Source organism: Talpa europaea (genome assembly GCF_964194135.1).
Source record: "Talpa europaea genome assembly, chromosome: 4".
NCBI lineage: Eukaryota > Metazoa > Chordata > Mammalia > Eulipotyphla > Talpidae > Talpa > Talpa europaea.
Genome location: NC_140070.1, coordinates 17,337,088 through 17,352,633, shown reverse-complemented (window position 1 = coordinate 17,352,633; position 15,546 = coordinate 17,337,088). Strand labels below are relative to the sequence as shown.

The 15,546-nt window shown below is 38.6% G+C and overlaps 1 protein-coding gene across 3 annotated transcripts in view; it reads left to right on the top strand.

The window, feature by feature from the left end:
* Positions 1 to 15,546, top strand: part of KLHL2 (kelch like family member 2) — a gene marked incomplete at both ends in the record, with an annotated part of 83,438 nt that overhangs the window by 44,967 nt on the left and 22,925 nt on the right. For all 3 annotated transcript variants that reach the window (XM_084231598.1, XM_084231600.1, XM_084231599.1), the window contains one exon: positions 4,538 to 4,700. In XM_084231598.1, coding sequence (XP_084087724.1) covers positions 4,538 to 4,700 — 163 coding nt within the window. The remainder of the gene's footprint in view (positions 1 to 4,537; positions 4,701 to 15,546) is intronic.

The following is a 15,546-nucleotide window of genomic DNA, read 5'->3' as shown; positions in this document are numbered from 1 at the left end:
TGAGAAGCAGCCCTATCAGCTGCTCCTTGACTTTAGAGAGCGCAGAAAAATTAATTTTAATGACATAAATTTATTCTGCAGACCTTTTAATTACAATGCCCAAGATATCTTTGTAACCTAAATAGCAAATGAAGATTTTGCCTTTTTTACATGGCTAGATGCTTCCCACATTTCTTACTAATAGCAGTTGTTACCTACTTTGTAAAAAATAAGCCACACAATTATGATATCCTCAGATGAAAGCATATTTTTCCTTTTGAATAATATGTAGAAACCACAGGAGTCAGAGTGATGTCAAATATTGAAAGATTGGAATACTTAACCTGGTCTCCCAAACTTCAGTTCCAAAGTTCAGTAATTTGTGTGCCACCTTCATTAATTTGTTATGTTATGTACTACTGATACTGTTTTCTACTAAATGGTTTTCTCTACATTGACTCATGTTATTGAAGCAAATAGAAGGTAACTTTAAAAACATTCATTACTATTACCATGTTTTCCTGTGCATCATCTGAAAGCATTATGCTTTAGTTAATACTGCTCAATAGCAGACTCTACCTGTTCCATTCCAGGTGTGTGATCTTGGACAAGTCACCCAACTTCTCAAAGCCTCTGTATTCACTTGTGAATAATGGAGTGATATGATCTCAGTGACTCCCGAGTGCTTAGCACATAATTACTTGCTTGGCATCATAATTACTCAGGAAGTGGAACCCACTCCTGGCCGTGTTGCTGAAGTGGTTGCTGACTTTATTCTTCTTCTTTGAAAAGAACAATATTGGAGGTTTAGAAATTAGAAAAGCAGCTTCCATTCTCTTCCAAGAAATGGGCTCAAGGCAGTAGATAGAACGATGGGCCAAAGATTTGGTAAATCTGATTATATCCCTAGCTTTTTATGGACCAGCTCTGAAACCTGATCAAATGTTTTGTCCTCTCCAGGTCTGGTTTCATCATGAGACCAATTAGGTTTGACTTCATCCTGAAACTCTCCTCTCAGGCTGCTGGGTTCCTTGTGAGATGTTGGCGCTCTGAAAATTGAAGCATTTAAAATTATTTTTTTTTAAACTGGCTATCTGACTAGTAGACTAAGTAATCTAGGAAGTTGGTGTGGCCCTGCTACTTTACTGTTCTCATCATGAGTGATTTGATGGTCACCAGGGGCAAGGGGCATGTTAGTAAGCCTGGCTCACTTAGTAATTGTTTTTGAAGCTATGTGTAGTTAATACATAATTATGAGCTATTGAAGTTTAGTCCTAGTAAAATCACATTACAAAGCCAAGCTGCTCCTTTTTAAGAGTTTACTGACAAAAGGAGAATAGGAGTAAGTTTGTTTTATACATTTGACTCATTTAAGGTATGTTGAATATGTGTTTGTCAGGTATGGAACCACTCCCATTATTGCTATCTGAAAAATTACATGTTTATTTCTAGTCAATTTGCCCACAGTTGCAATAGTTTTTATATCCCTGACCTATGTGACTTGCTATATCCTTTCCAGATGTGAAGTTATTCAGTTCTATGAATTTCATTCCCTGATATGATAAATCTAGACTTCATAGTGATGAAGTTGAAATCAGTGAAGTAAAATAAAAATTTTAAAAGCCAGCTGTATAGCTTTTTTTAAAAAAGGTGGTTGTGTATATAAGTGTGCGTGTGTTTGTGTATCTTGGCATGATATGAACTGGTCACTGATTTTTTTTTCTTTTTTCGTTTAAGGATGTATCTTAGAAATTGCTCTGTTTGTCTATTTTTCTCATTTTTTTTTAATGACTGCAAAATATACATTTGAGTGGATGATTATAGTTATTTAACCTGTCTCCTTATGAACATTCAGGCCTTTTTCTGACTTCTGTTATTACCCACAGTAATGCTCAACTAAGTATCTTGTACACATGAGATTTTGTGCATGTTAGTATATCTGTAATTTGAATTACTGGGTCAGAGGATGTGTAATTTTGATTGAACTAGACCAGTTGCTCTTCAAGCAGGCAGAATCAGTATGTGCCCCCACCAGCAATGCATGAGCAAGCCTGTCTCTCCTCAACCACACTTTTCCTCCAAGCCTCCCCATCTTTCTGTATAAGTAATTTAAATATGACTTTATGACACTATGTTGTCTCTAGGAAAAAGCTGATTAAATGGGTGATTATTACTATTTGTGCACATTTCACGGAGGTTGAATCTTACTCTGAAGACCACTTTCTTAACCATATGTATTTGCTGAATTAAATGGCTGCACTGTTAAGCATCTTGGAATGTATTTTACATTACTTTAGAGCACAATTATACCAATGTAGAAAAACCTCCCATTTGCAAATTATCAATAAACTAGAGCCTTCCATGGAGATGCATTCTCATAAAGAAACCCCATACACATTATGCAAAATATTTGGCTATTACTGCATCGTTTGTACTTTACTTTTCTTAAGTTCAGAAGGAAAAGGAATTAACTCTAGACATTTTAATTTTTTTCAGAGAAAACTCATATTAGTGGTGGAGTTGGATTAAAACAGAGTCCTTAATTCGTTACCATTTGGTCATGTTCATATATCTACACAAGGAACCTTTATTGCTGAGACTTGATGCTTCTGTGATTCCTTCAAGAAAATACAGTAGTTGACAGGCCTCCCTGGTGTTGCAGGGGTTAAAGACACAGACTATCAAGCTATCGCCAGCCACTCCAGCATGAGTTCCATCCCCAGCCTGCCAGGGAGCACCCCACATGGTGCAGCAGACCTCTCCTGTCTCGCCCTGCTCTCCTCAGCAGTGTTTCAGTAGATCTGCTTGTTCTGCTCTCTACTCTCACTGTTGAATCCTCTCATCCCCGCCCACCACACCTCTAGCCTACACCCCACTTCTTGTATACATAAATAAATAAATCTTTTTTTTTTAAAAAAAAAAAATACAGTAGTTTGTGTTGCAGAAAGACGTGAATATACTCCTTCCCTTCCACATTTAGGATTTCTTACTCCTTAGGTTAGGAAAGTTGTAAAAGATATTCAAAACCACTGTTTCTCTTTTCTCCTTGGGCTACAGCTTGGCATATGTAAAAGCCAATTCCTGAAGGAACTTAGGTTTTTTTTTTTAAGTCACTGTGATCTCTAAAATTGACTAATAGCTGAGATTTTTTTTTTTCTTCTTCTGACTTTTATAAAAGAACAGCAGATGTTCAGGAACTTCTTTTAAATGAAGTTTTCCTCTGTAATTTGACTTTCAAATATGGTCCTTAACATAGCACCATGCTAATTCACTTACATGGAAAAATGTGTCCATTTTTGACCTATTTGAGAAGCATTCGTCATGTTGGATATAGTATTTATAGTAGAGATACTATAGAATAACCTATAGAATAGAATAACCTATAATTAATATAAGATTTCTTGGAGTTATTCAAATAAAAATACAAATTAAAAAGTTGTTAAGCTCAATTACTTCTTGTGTTTTCCTTTTAGTGCATATATTAGATTTTAGAAAAACCATCTACATATATTAGAGACTCTTGAATTTAAAATTGTTCTGCCCCCTAAGGAAAACTGCGTGTTGTGTTATTCAGATAGTAAATAACAAAATGAGGTTTTGTTTTGGTGTCTATTCCTCTGGGCTCACCTTATTCCCACAAATCAATGACACTCATGAAATATTCCAACTATGGGGGGCAGGAAAGGGGAGACATGGGGAAGAACAATAAAACCATTTTTTTTTGCAGTTTTTTTAAAAAGATTTATTTATTTATACAAGAACCAGGGTACAGGCCAGATGCACGGGAGGGTGAGAGAATTCACCAGACACAGTGGGGAGCAGAACAGACAAATTTACTAAAATATACTGCTAAGGGGAGCAGCGGGTGAGACAGGAGAGGTCTACTATGCCATATGTAGGTTAGCTTCCTGACCAGGGATTGAACTCAGGGCATAGCAATGATAGCACTGTGACTTAACCCCTAGGCCAACAGCGAGGGCCCCCCCAATTTTTTTTTTAAGAATCAATTTTTTTTTTCTTAAGATTTATTTATACAAGAACTAGGGTACAGGTCAGAGGCGCAGGAGGATGAGAGGATTCACCAGAGACAGAGCGGAGAGCAGGACAGGCAGAGGGACTGAAAGCACTGCTGAGGGGAGCAGTGGGCGTGGCAAGAGAGGTCTGCTGTGCCATGTGGGTATCTCCCTGGCCTGCCAGGAATCGAACCTGTGCTGCAGAGGCTGTGAACAGCTTCAAAGCACTGCACTCAACCCGCCGTGCCACCAGGGAGGGCCAAGAAAAAAATTTTTTATGCTCATGAAAAGAACCATTAATCTAAAGTCATCTGGTGTCTCTTAGATTCTTGTGATCAAGAAGAGACCTTTGACAAATTCCACATAATTTGGGGTAGTATGAGGAGGCATCCCCATTTTTGCAAAAACTTAAATCAGTTTCCTCTGGATGGTTTGGGTCTAGATGCAGATTGTAAACTTTGGCTGGACCTCTTCATCCCTTTGTAGAAGTGATAGTGACGGTGTTTTGCCAGCCATTGCCTAACCATGCTACTTATGTGTTACAGGTACTTCTTCCAGCAGCTGGTCTGTTACAGTTACAAGATGTGAAGAAGACTTGCTGTGAATTTTTGGAAACTCAGCTTCACCCTGTCAACTGCTTAGGAATTCGGGCTTTCGCTGATGTGCATGCGTGCACAGACCTCCTGACCAAGGCCAACACCTATGCAGGCAAGTGGCACAGACCTTGGCAGAGCTTGGGACAGGGAAACCTGCAGCTCTTGATTTCTAATATGATTCTCTAGTGGTTTCTGGAAATTCCTGTCATGTTTCTGGAACTAGACTTTATAAAAATACATTTAAAATAGAATGGTAGCATTATATAGTTGAAGCATGTTCATAAATTTTTTAGTTAAAAATAATTATAAATCGGTGTTGGTCTAAATAAAGAAATAGCTAGTTTAATTAAGTGTTGAATCCCTATGTATTTTTCTTCAAAGTTTCAAATTTATAGGTCTATGAGAGAATGTTGGCAAATGAAATTGTCATTTTGTCTTTTTCTCTCCCTTGCATACAAGAAACAATCTTGTGGCTTTCAAAATTTCAAACTAAGGAAACATAGATGGCTTTGGGTAAAGTAAAAACGTAGATCCTGTGTAGAGACTTGCTTTTCTATGTAGACACTGGTTTTCAGTGTCTCCTGCTGTCATCTCTCCCTGTGGGGCGGTCCTGTTGCTCTTGTCAGGAGGCCATCCCTGTAGTTGCTGTCCAGGACCCACCCCCAGATCCTCTGTCCTTCCAGCCATGCAGGAGAGATTCTTGTTAAAACTTTGGATGTAGTGAAAGTTCATAAAAGTAAAAACCTACAATTTATTTTTGCCCTGCATTTATAAGTATTTTTAAAAATACATGTTAAAAGTGGTTATCAGGAAGTTTCTAAATTTTTTAAACCATCTTTCTAAAAGATAAACCTGGTGGAAGTTATAATCTACTATCCTTGCCCTGCATCTGTGAGACCCTACAGCAACTGTAGAGTCTCCTGAAACTGTTGCACTGTAGACCCTGCCATGACAATGCATTGCATTTTAATAAGCTCTAGAACCCTTCTTCCAGATTTCAAATGTACAAGCCCCTCTTATAAATTCTGCTCCATGTGCTTACACTGGGTGAGTAAGGGATATTTTAGCACATAGACCTGATAAGGGCTCTGTGTGTGTGTGCACCTACGCAGAGCACTGGAGAGAAGTATTCCTAGAATCCTTATTGTATTTATCAAAGAAATAGGGTGCGAAGTGGCTAGTTGGAGAAAAAAAACAAAACAAAAACGAATACTTCAGTAAAACATGAGAGGTCCAGTAAATTTGAGCTCTGTAGATTTTTGGGGGATGGCTTGATCGCCTAACTACCCTTTATAAAATTGTTTCAGTGGGAAAATGCAATCTCAGTTCCAGAAAGCTGATTTATGGGTAAACTTTTAGAACACAACCCTTCTGTGATTTGGGGAATGCCTATGAGATGTAGTGATATTCATATAATCCTTTTGAGTGGGATGAGGCATTTTAAGAAAAGCCAAAGACACATTTGGATTCATTGATGTGTTTCACTGCAGCCAATTTTGTTCTTCAGCTAAATAGAAAGTATTCTTTATAAATCCATAAACTCCATTAACTGCCAGACATAGTGAGCCTGTTAAACACGATTTATGTTAGGAAAGGCAAAGAGGATTTTAACAGTTTTTGATAGTTTTTTTCTGCGTGAAGCAATCACTATTTAATGTTATGTCTTTCTTGGGCTGCCAGGTGTCTCCATAGTGCTTGATAAATGTTGAGAGAGAGAGAGGGAGGGAGAGGGAATGGGCAGAGGTGTGAGGCGGAATTAATGCAAAAGATCCGTAGTTCATATACATAGTTCATATGATGTACTAGAAATGTTAGTTGTGCTTATATCCACACCTAACTCATTTGCTGTGTTTTTAGGAGATAGATTTTATTTTTTCTTCCTCTTATTTAAAAATCTTCAATTTACTGTAGTATACTATGAACAGTTTTCCACCAGAATCATAATATCTCTGTTTCATAGCTTATAGAGGCCTTCTTTGTGCTAAGGATTTTTCATGGGGAAGTTGTTCATTTTCAGCAAAACTATAAAGAAAAATTGGTTCTTTATTTTTTTAATGCACTTTAAGTCAAAGTCTAGTCTTTAATGGCTATACTACTGTATTGCTTCTGAATCTTATCTTTAAGTAACATAACACTTTCTATTATGAAAAATTGTAGCACACGCAATAGTACTCATCATCCAACTTAAGAGTTGTCAACTCTGAACAATCTTGTTTCACTATACCCTTTACTCCCTCCTCCTGTGTTGTTATTTTTTATAGGTGAACTTGTTAATGAAGTCTAATATACATATGGAAAAGCTCATGAATCATTCACCTACAACTTAGTGAATTTTTGCATCCTCTTGTATCGTTTTGAAGCTATGCTGTCATATTATTTCATTGATATATTTCATCCTTACAATTTTAAACAAAATTATATTGACCAACCTAATGTGATGAAATTACTGCCATAATTTTTGGTGTATTAATAATCAGTTGCGGGCCTCCCTGTTGGTACAGGGGGTTGAGCACAGAGCTGTGAAGCTATCCGTAGCCTCTGCAGCATGGGTTTGATCCCCAGCCAGGAAACTACCCACATGGTGCAGCAGACCTCTGCTGTCTCACCCACTGCTCCCCTCAGCAGTGTATTTCAGTCAGTCTGCCTGTTCTGTTCCCTGCTTTGTCTCTGGTGAATCCTCTCACCCCACCCCCCATACCTGTGGCCTGTACCCCAGTTCTTGTGTGTATGAATAAGTAAATCTTTAAAAAATAATAATAATCAGTTGCAATGAGCTTTCTAAAATAAGTGATCTAGTATAATACAAAAAAATAGTTTTTCTTCATAGTGCAGGTATCTGACCGTTGTTGATCCCTTATGCAGATAGGAGGTAGAGAGCTGAGACGTGCATGCAAGAGTATCTCTTTAGCTCTCTTTTTCTGCATTAAACAAATACTTTTTAATGCCTCTCTTCTTTCTTTTTACAATTCAAGCACTTTGTATGTCCAGAAAATCTATCCAAATCCCTAAGTTACTTTAAGTTTCAAATTTATATAGCCTGTTGAAAAGATCCAGACAGAAGAGTGGCATTGGCAATCAAGTTATTATCTTACTTTTCCTTTTCCTTATCATAGTCAGTGTCCTAAATACGGCCTATGACAGTCCTCACTGGAGAAAAAAGAAAAAATAAGTAATGATAAAAGAGTTCATGCACACCTGGAATTAGATGTGAGTCAATTCAATTGTAGGTGGTAAGCAAAAAAATACATTACACACAGCTTTTAAGCTAAGCAGAGAGTCATTGAAGAGCGCAACCAAGGTTGACGAAAGTCCAGGAAACTTGCCTCAACCTTCAGGTTGTTGCATCTCAGGGATGAGGTTGTCCTTAAATGGCTTTTGTTGGAAGGGGTTCATGACCTGAGCTGTGTGGCAGGCTGTGAAGGTCTGACACTGCTGAGGCCACGAGAAGTCAGGAGGCCTGCCTGCCTACCTTTCTCCCTCCCTCCCTCCCTCCATACATGCATATATATGTGAACACCCCATGAATACATTTATTTGTACATATATGTGTACATGCACCTTCACATACTCCCCTACCTACATACACACATGCATGGAAAGAAGGAGGAGAAAGAGGAGCTGAGAGAGAGAGGATGGGAAAGAAAGCTGATGTAACCTCAGGGTACTTTCTGATCAGGTGTGGCTGCTTTTAAGAGACCAGAGCATTCCTTGTTCTTCGAAAACTCACCAGAGATTCTGGATAGAAGATCTACTTCATCCTTTCTCTTGCAGATTGGAAATGTGCTTTTTAGTATGTATTATGCCTAAGCTGTGTAGGTGTGGTGAAAGAATTGAGGTGATCCCTGGAAATCTCTTCATGAACTCTCATCAATACATTTAGAGAAGGTAAAAATGTGAGAGACCAATCTGGAAGGGTCTGCAGTGAGGACATCACACTGCTCACCCCGATGCCTTCTTGTGGCCTCAGCAGTGTTGACCTTCATAGCCTGCCACCCAGCTCAGGTCATGAACCCCTTCCAACAAGTGCCATTTGAGGACAACCTCATCCCTAGGGTGCAACAACCTGAGGGGTGAGATAAGTGGTGTGGACTTTCGTCAACCTTGGTTGTGCTCTTCAGTGATTTTCTGCTTAGCTTAAAAGCTGTGTGTAATTTTTTTTTTTTTTTTTTTTTTTGCTTACCACCTAAAAATGAATTTACTCACATCTCATTCCAAGTGTGCAGACTTGCTTGGACAGTGCTATTTTGTGGGCTCTGACTTATCATGTGCTTTGAAGTGTTCATATTTTAGCCATTTCCTAAATCTTTAAGACCTTTGATTTTACTCTGTGCCAGTGGAGATAAAACAGTTTAGATACATTTTAATAGACAAGGAGAAGGCTCTTTTAGAAATCATATTTTCATTTTAAGTGAAAATATGAATTTTATTTAACTTGTTGGTAAGGGTAGCTAATGGTTGAATGTCAGCATTTTAAATAAATTTAAGGGAAACAGCTTCAGATATTCCACCATTTCTACATCTTACCACTCCTCACACTAAAAAGTTTAGAAACTACTTAATATCATTTCTAATTGCCCTTTGGGGAAGTTTGCAGTATTATTTTTCAAGTCAGTACTCTAGCTGAAATTCTGGGGTTAGCATTCCTCAGTACCAGGACTACCTGCAAAGAAGACTGTTTCTCATCTCTGATGTGCCTAACAGGCTTTCAGTCTATTTCCCATTTTCTTCTTGCTCTTAACTACCTGTTTCTGCATCCAGGCACCCCACACTGCCCTAGTTTAGCCTTTCCACTATACTTGCAAAATGGTGACTTTTGTGCCCAGCTATTTTCATGTGTGTCTCCTTTCCTTTTATCTTAAATAAAACTTTGCTTTTCCCCAAGCCTCCATGTTGGGGACAAACTTCCTTAAGGGGTCAGTCTCCCCCAAATCACAGGAGAGGTAGGTCAAAAGGCACACCTTCCACTTGGGTCACCGCTTCCATTTTGGGTTCTGCACTGGCTAGTTGGCAGGTGGTCGGTGGCATTTTCTTTATAGCTCATTTTCTCTCTAGGCCTCAGGCATACGTCTCTCTTGGATACCTAGATTGTCTTTTCCCTCTCTTCTTTGTTCTTCCTGCCATCAGCAACTTCAAAAGCTGTACTGTTGGCTCCCTTGAAACTCCCTCTTCATAGATCTTTGTGACAACCATCTTTCCCTCAGAAATCTGCCCTGAGTACAACTTCAGGGCATGTTGAACCTTCAGGGCATGTTGAACCTCTTAGTCTTGACCTTTGTGCTAACCAAACTCATAGCTTCTCATGCTCTTACCTTTCTTTATATCTGTTGCTATCTGGTTCCATCTTTTTTTTTTTTAAAGATTTATTCATTTACACAAGAACTAGGGTACAGGCCAGATGTGTGGGAGGGTGAGAGGATTCACCAGAGTGGGGCACAGAACAGGCAGACTGACGAAATACACTGTTGAGGGTAGCAGCGGGTGAGACAGGAAAGGTCTGCCGCGCCATGTGGGACCCTCGCCGGCCGGCCGGGATCAAACCAGCACTGCAGAGGCTGTGGACAGCTTCACAGCGTGTGCTCGACAGCCTGCGCCACCAGGGGAGGCCCTGGTTCCAGCTTTTCCAAGCATCTCTGGGATGCTTAGCTTAAACCCAGTGGTCATTCCTATCAGAACTCCCCTCTCTGTATGCCTGTCATTGCCCCAATTGCTGTGGGTGATATTAGGCTCATTATGGTTTAACTCCTGCTTGCAAGGTATTTATTGGCCTATAATAGTCAGCTCACAACCATATTCAGTTGTCTAACATGCCTCATTCTCTGTAAAAGAAGAATAACATTTTCTTCTGCAATCAGTTTACTTTAATCATCTGCCCACCCTTCTAAAATTAAAGCGAGGAATTGCTGCTTGGGGTAACCATCTTTCAAACAAGCCCATGATTTTGAAAACTACCCTTTTGAATGAAATTTGTGTTGAGAGAGTGGTTTTAATAATGGTATCCTGAGCCTTCACTGTGTGCTATGCATACTAAAGAATAGATGCTGATTATTTGAGGGTGTGTTGCAGTGTTAATTTATTGATACAGAAGGTTCTTCCTTTGGAGAACTGTGAAAGCATTTCATGTGCAGCACATCTTGAGTGAATTCATGCAGACTTAAATGATACCTCTTAAAAGAATCATTTTTATATTCTTATTCAGTAGGGTCCTCATTTATGTCTTAGTAAGCTCTCTATAGTGTCTTGGCTCTGCTCTGTTGACAGTTTTTGTAGCTGAGATCAGGTAGCTGTTCTCAGGTTTCACTAAAATTGTCTGTGTTTATCAAAGTGCTAGAGATATATATGTGATTCTCCCCTCAACTCCCTGCTTCCCCCAGACTAATAGGATTCAAAATCAGAGATTCACGGAGTGTTACCACTTGTAGGGAACCTTATCAGTCATCTCTTCTAACACTTTCATTTTGTTAATTAGAAAAATTCAGACCAGAGATATTTCTGTTTTCCCAAAAGCACTTTCTCTCTTGGGGATCAGCTACTTACTTGTGGGCCTAAAATATTACTCTTATCCATGATCTACTGCAGTACATAGAATAAAGAGGTATTATGGGAAACACTTATGGCATTTAATTTTTAACAAAGAGGTGGCTTGTGACTTTATGGCTCTCTATTCACATTGATTCCAAGACTAAACAAAGCCTCAATCACAGGTGATTCCTCAATTTTTTCTTTATTGTGGTAAAAATATAACATGAAATTTACCTTTGTTTAAAAATCAGATATAAAGGGTAATTTGTACCTTATCACAGTATACAAAGCAGAGCAATCAAAACTTCGGATTTAAATCCAATGTTGTTGATTTCATTTGGAATAAGGGACTGGACCTGATGAGCCCTATAATCTGTAGTGTGACAAATCCAGGAGTTAGCTTTCATTTCTTCATAAACTTATTTGTAGGAGAAACAAGCAGGAATGCACATGTTTATTACATGTATATTTAATCTTTAGTGCATAGTCATAGCATAGCCTATACTACTGGGAATGATATCTTACTGCAGGTATGGGATTTGTTCAGAGAGAAGAAACTGATTATTGAACACTAGTTTAACCAGGTTAGTTTTACTCATTGGCACTGGGATGGCCAAAGGCAACAGGCTTTGTGAAACAGTTTTTCTTAGGTTTTATGGAGAGAAGGGATAGGTTAGGGAAAGGAAAAGAAAGCTATTTAATGAAAATAGAGTTTCAGATTTGCAAGACGGGAAAGTTCTAGAGATCTCTTTCAGGGCCATCTGAGTACACTTAACACTACTGAACTATAGAAATAAAAATGTTTATTTTATTTCTTTATTAGGAGGTAAATTTCATGTTATATTTTTACCACAATAAAATAAAAAGTGAGAAATCATCTGTGACTGAAGCTTCATTTAGTCTTGAAATCAGTGTGACTAGAGAGCCATTAAGTCACAAAAGGAGGTTGAGCAACTAACTGTCAGAGGAAGGCACTGACACTGTGGGTTTGTAGATAGATGGCTCTTCATCTTGATTTTTAGAAGGAGAACCAGTATAGTGCAATACCGATTTAGAGGTTCTCAGACAGGCAAGATGATTTCCAATGGCCAAAGACAGACTAGGTCAGAGGAAGACTGTGATCTGTTTTGAAGAGATAATCATCAGACATAGCCAGAGAATCTTTAAGTATCAAGTAAAGGAGTGAAGCAAAGCCCTTAATGAAAAATGCACAGTGGTGAAAAAGACAGACTACAGAGCTTAAAAGAGGTCATGGTAAGTAGCCTAAGGAGGTGAACAATGTAAGGGTTTTAGAGGACTGCTTGTATGTGTTGCTGGTTTCCTGTGTGCGGTGGATCTGTTCAAGAGACGTGCTGCTTAGATCACATGGAGAGTAACAGCTGGAAATTCAAGTGTTGAGGTTGGGGAGAGAGGGTGGGTCTGGGTACAACTATAGAGGGTAATTGTTGAAGATACCTGAAAGGCTTGAATGTGGATGTCATGGTTAAGGGAGAACATGCAGAAAACATGAAAGGCGTTCAGGGCAGGCAGAACCTTAGGTGATTACTAACTAGTTTTATAGAACTGAAGGAGAGAGACTGGTCAGAAAGGTAGAATTCAAACTAGGAGAGAGTACCTCTAGGGATTGAGGGATCTAATCCTAAGAAAAAGACTTCCAAAGAAAAATTTCAGGGTAAAGCTGGGCCATAGGCTATGTTATAACAGATAAAGATAGGAGCGTGCATCACAATGACGAAGCTTCAGTATTAAGATCTGGCCTAAAGAAGTGTGGTGTGAAAGCCAGGAAGTTAGGGTGGTGGTTCAAGATGGGGCGAGTAAACTACTGGTCTTTTGTTTTTTGTTTTTTTTTTTGTTTTTTTTTTGGGATAGTAGGTGTTTGTTCACTGAAGTGACGTTAATAAAATATATTGACTGTTTATAGCAAGAGTTTTCTTTTTCATTGGGGAAGGAAACTAGTTGGGTATAGTTTGGAGTATACTTTTTCTTTGTTTTTATATTTTTAATTGCTACTGCTTTCTTGTGGTTAAAAATGTGTTTTTGATCATGGTGGCATAAGATGTTGCTCATTTTGATCCCCTCCCCTGCAACAACATAAACTTGACATCCATGCACAAAAATAGTACCTTTGTGGGAGCTGGCACCACATGTAAGTTACAGTCTGACCCAGAATGAGCCTTGCTTATGCTTGCATTAGGTAATAAGCAAGCAGAGAACTCAGTGCTAGCTATGGATCCTGAAGTGACCTTGGAACCATTTTCATCCTATTGACTGCAGCCAAGAGGAACATCTGGAAAGCAGTGACATAGCTAATCAATCGTGGACAAGAGAGCCTTTGTGGAAGTCCAGGTTTCCAAACCAGAATATCCAGCGTTCCATTGGAAGGGAGGAAAAGGTGTTTAAATGCCTCAGAATGGATAGGAACAGTTTGACTTTACTTGTATTGCCCCCACACTCTCCCAAGAGAACTTCCTCAGCCCATGACTTTTCCCCCAAGAAAGAGTATGTGAGCACTCACTACTGACTCCCAGAGAGGCTCTTTTCTCTCATTCAGAGTACTTAATTTGGAGTTCCATGACTGGAGGAGGTGGGGAGAGGAAGAATCTGGGAAACTGGTACATACAACTCTTTGAGGACATTAAAGGGACACAGATTCTACTAATTGCATGGTGGGCTCCATCAAAATGACTGCCTGTGAATTTCTGGGAAAACCCCACTCATGAATCTCCTCAAATGGCCCATGAACAACCCCAATCCCTGCAGCTAGCACCCTGTGCATGCTCCTAAAGGAGAATTTTTTCCAAAAACGGAGCACTTTTTGAAGAAGTACTTTTTCCAAGAAAAAGCTTTGGAAAATTCAGAAAACAAACCCTAATCTGTGGACCTGGGAGATGCCACAAACTTAAACTATAGTAAAACCAAAAAAGGTTGTAAACTCTCAGCTTGGTTCGTTGCAGAGCAGAGGGAAGACATACATGCTTTGGGATTGTGTCATAAAAAGAATCAAGAAGCCTTGGACTGGTATATTCTAAGAAGGTGTAAGAAAGCTTCAGAACTTCTATGTGAGCTGAGAGGAAGGTATTTTTCTCCTGAAACAGTAAAGGCTTGAGAAGGTGTCTACTTTAATACACAACTCTAAGAAAATATAAAAACCAAAGGTTTAAGATGAAACCACTGATCAAACCCAAAGATATAGAAATCTGTGATTTACCTGGTAATCCAAAATAGCTGTGTTTCAGGTGTGCTCACAGCAGGGAGTCTGAAGAAATGGTTCCTCTGTGTAGGACACACCCAACAGGAATCTGGGATCATTCACAAGGGTCACAAAAGTTGTGGCCTTTCCATGAACAGATACCCTATAGATAAAAGGGTGGGAAGCAAGCAGATAAGTAGTATTGCAGTATATCAGCCATTGTTTTGAATGTGTTGCAGACATCAGTTCTTTTCATCTTTGCAATAACTATGTGGCATTGGTAGTATTGTCTTCATTTGAAAGGTGAGAAAACTAAAGCACAGAAAGGTAAAGGAATTTGTCCAAGGTTTCGTAGTCAATTAGAAAGTACAGGATTTGGGACTGGAGGTCAGGTAGACTTCATTTTTTTTCATATAGTGTACCTCTTCAGATAAACCATGATCATTTTTGCAAATTAATTTTCTCATATGGCAGTACCATCTTTACCACACTTTTTAAGTTCACTGAGATAAACCAAACTCACTCTTTTTAAAAACAAATCTGTTTTAAGGAAAGTCAACAAGCTATAACAAAGCACAGAAAGACAATTCATTGAAATTGGGAAAACAATACATAAGTGTATAAGTTTAACAAAGAGGCACAGAAATAAATAAAAAGAACCAAACAGATTCTGGGGGGAAGATTCAATGAATGAAATGAAAAATGCAGTAGAGAACAACAGCAAATTTGATCCAGCAGAAGAATCAGTGAGATTGAAGATACAAACTTTGAAACTATCTAGTTAGAGAACAAGGAAATAGAATGAAAAAAGTAAGGAGAGACTGCATGATCTATATGATACATGAAAAGGACCAGTTGGTGTATCACTGGAGTTCAGGAGGAAAACAGAGTGAAGAAAGCAGAAAACATTTTTTTTGTTTGTTTTTTTTTTTTTAAGCAGAAAACTTTTTTTTATAGAAATGACAGCTGAGAACTACCCAAATCTGGGGGAAGATTTTGGATATCCAAGTTCACAAAGCTTATAATCATCAACAAAAGCAACTTAAAGATGTCCTCTCTTAAAGACATAGTAAAAGTCAAAAACAGGATAATCCTAAAAACAGCAAGAGGAAAAATCACTAATTTGTAAGTGTATTTGTATAAGGCTGTCATTGTATTTCTCAGCAGAAACCTAACACACAAGAAGAGAGTAACATTATATATTCAAAATGCTGAAAGAAATATAATTGCTAACCAAGAGTACTTTACC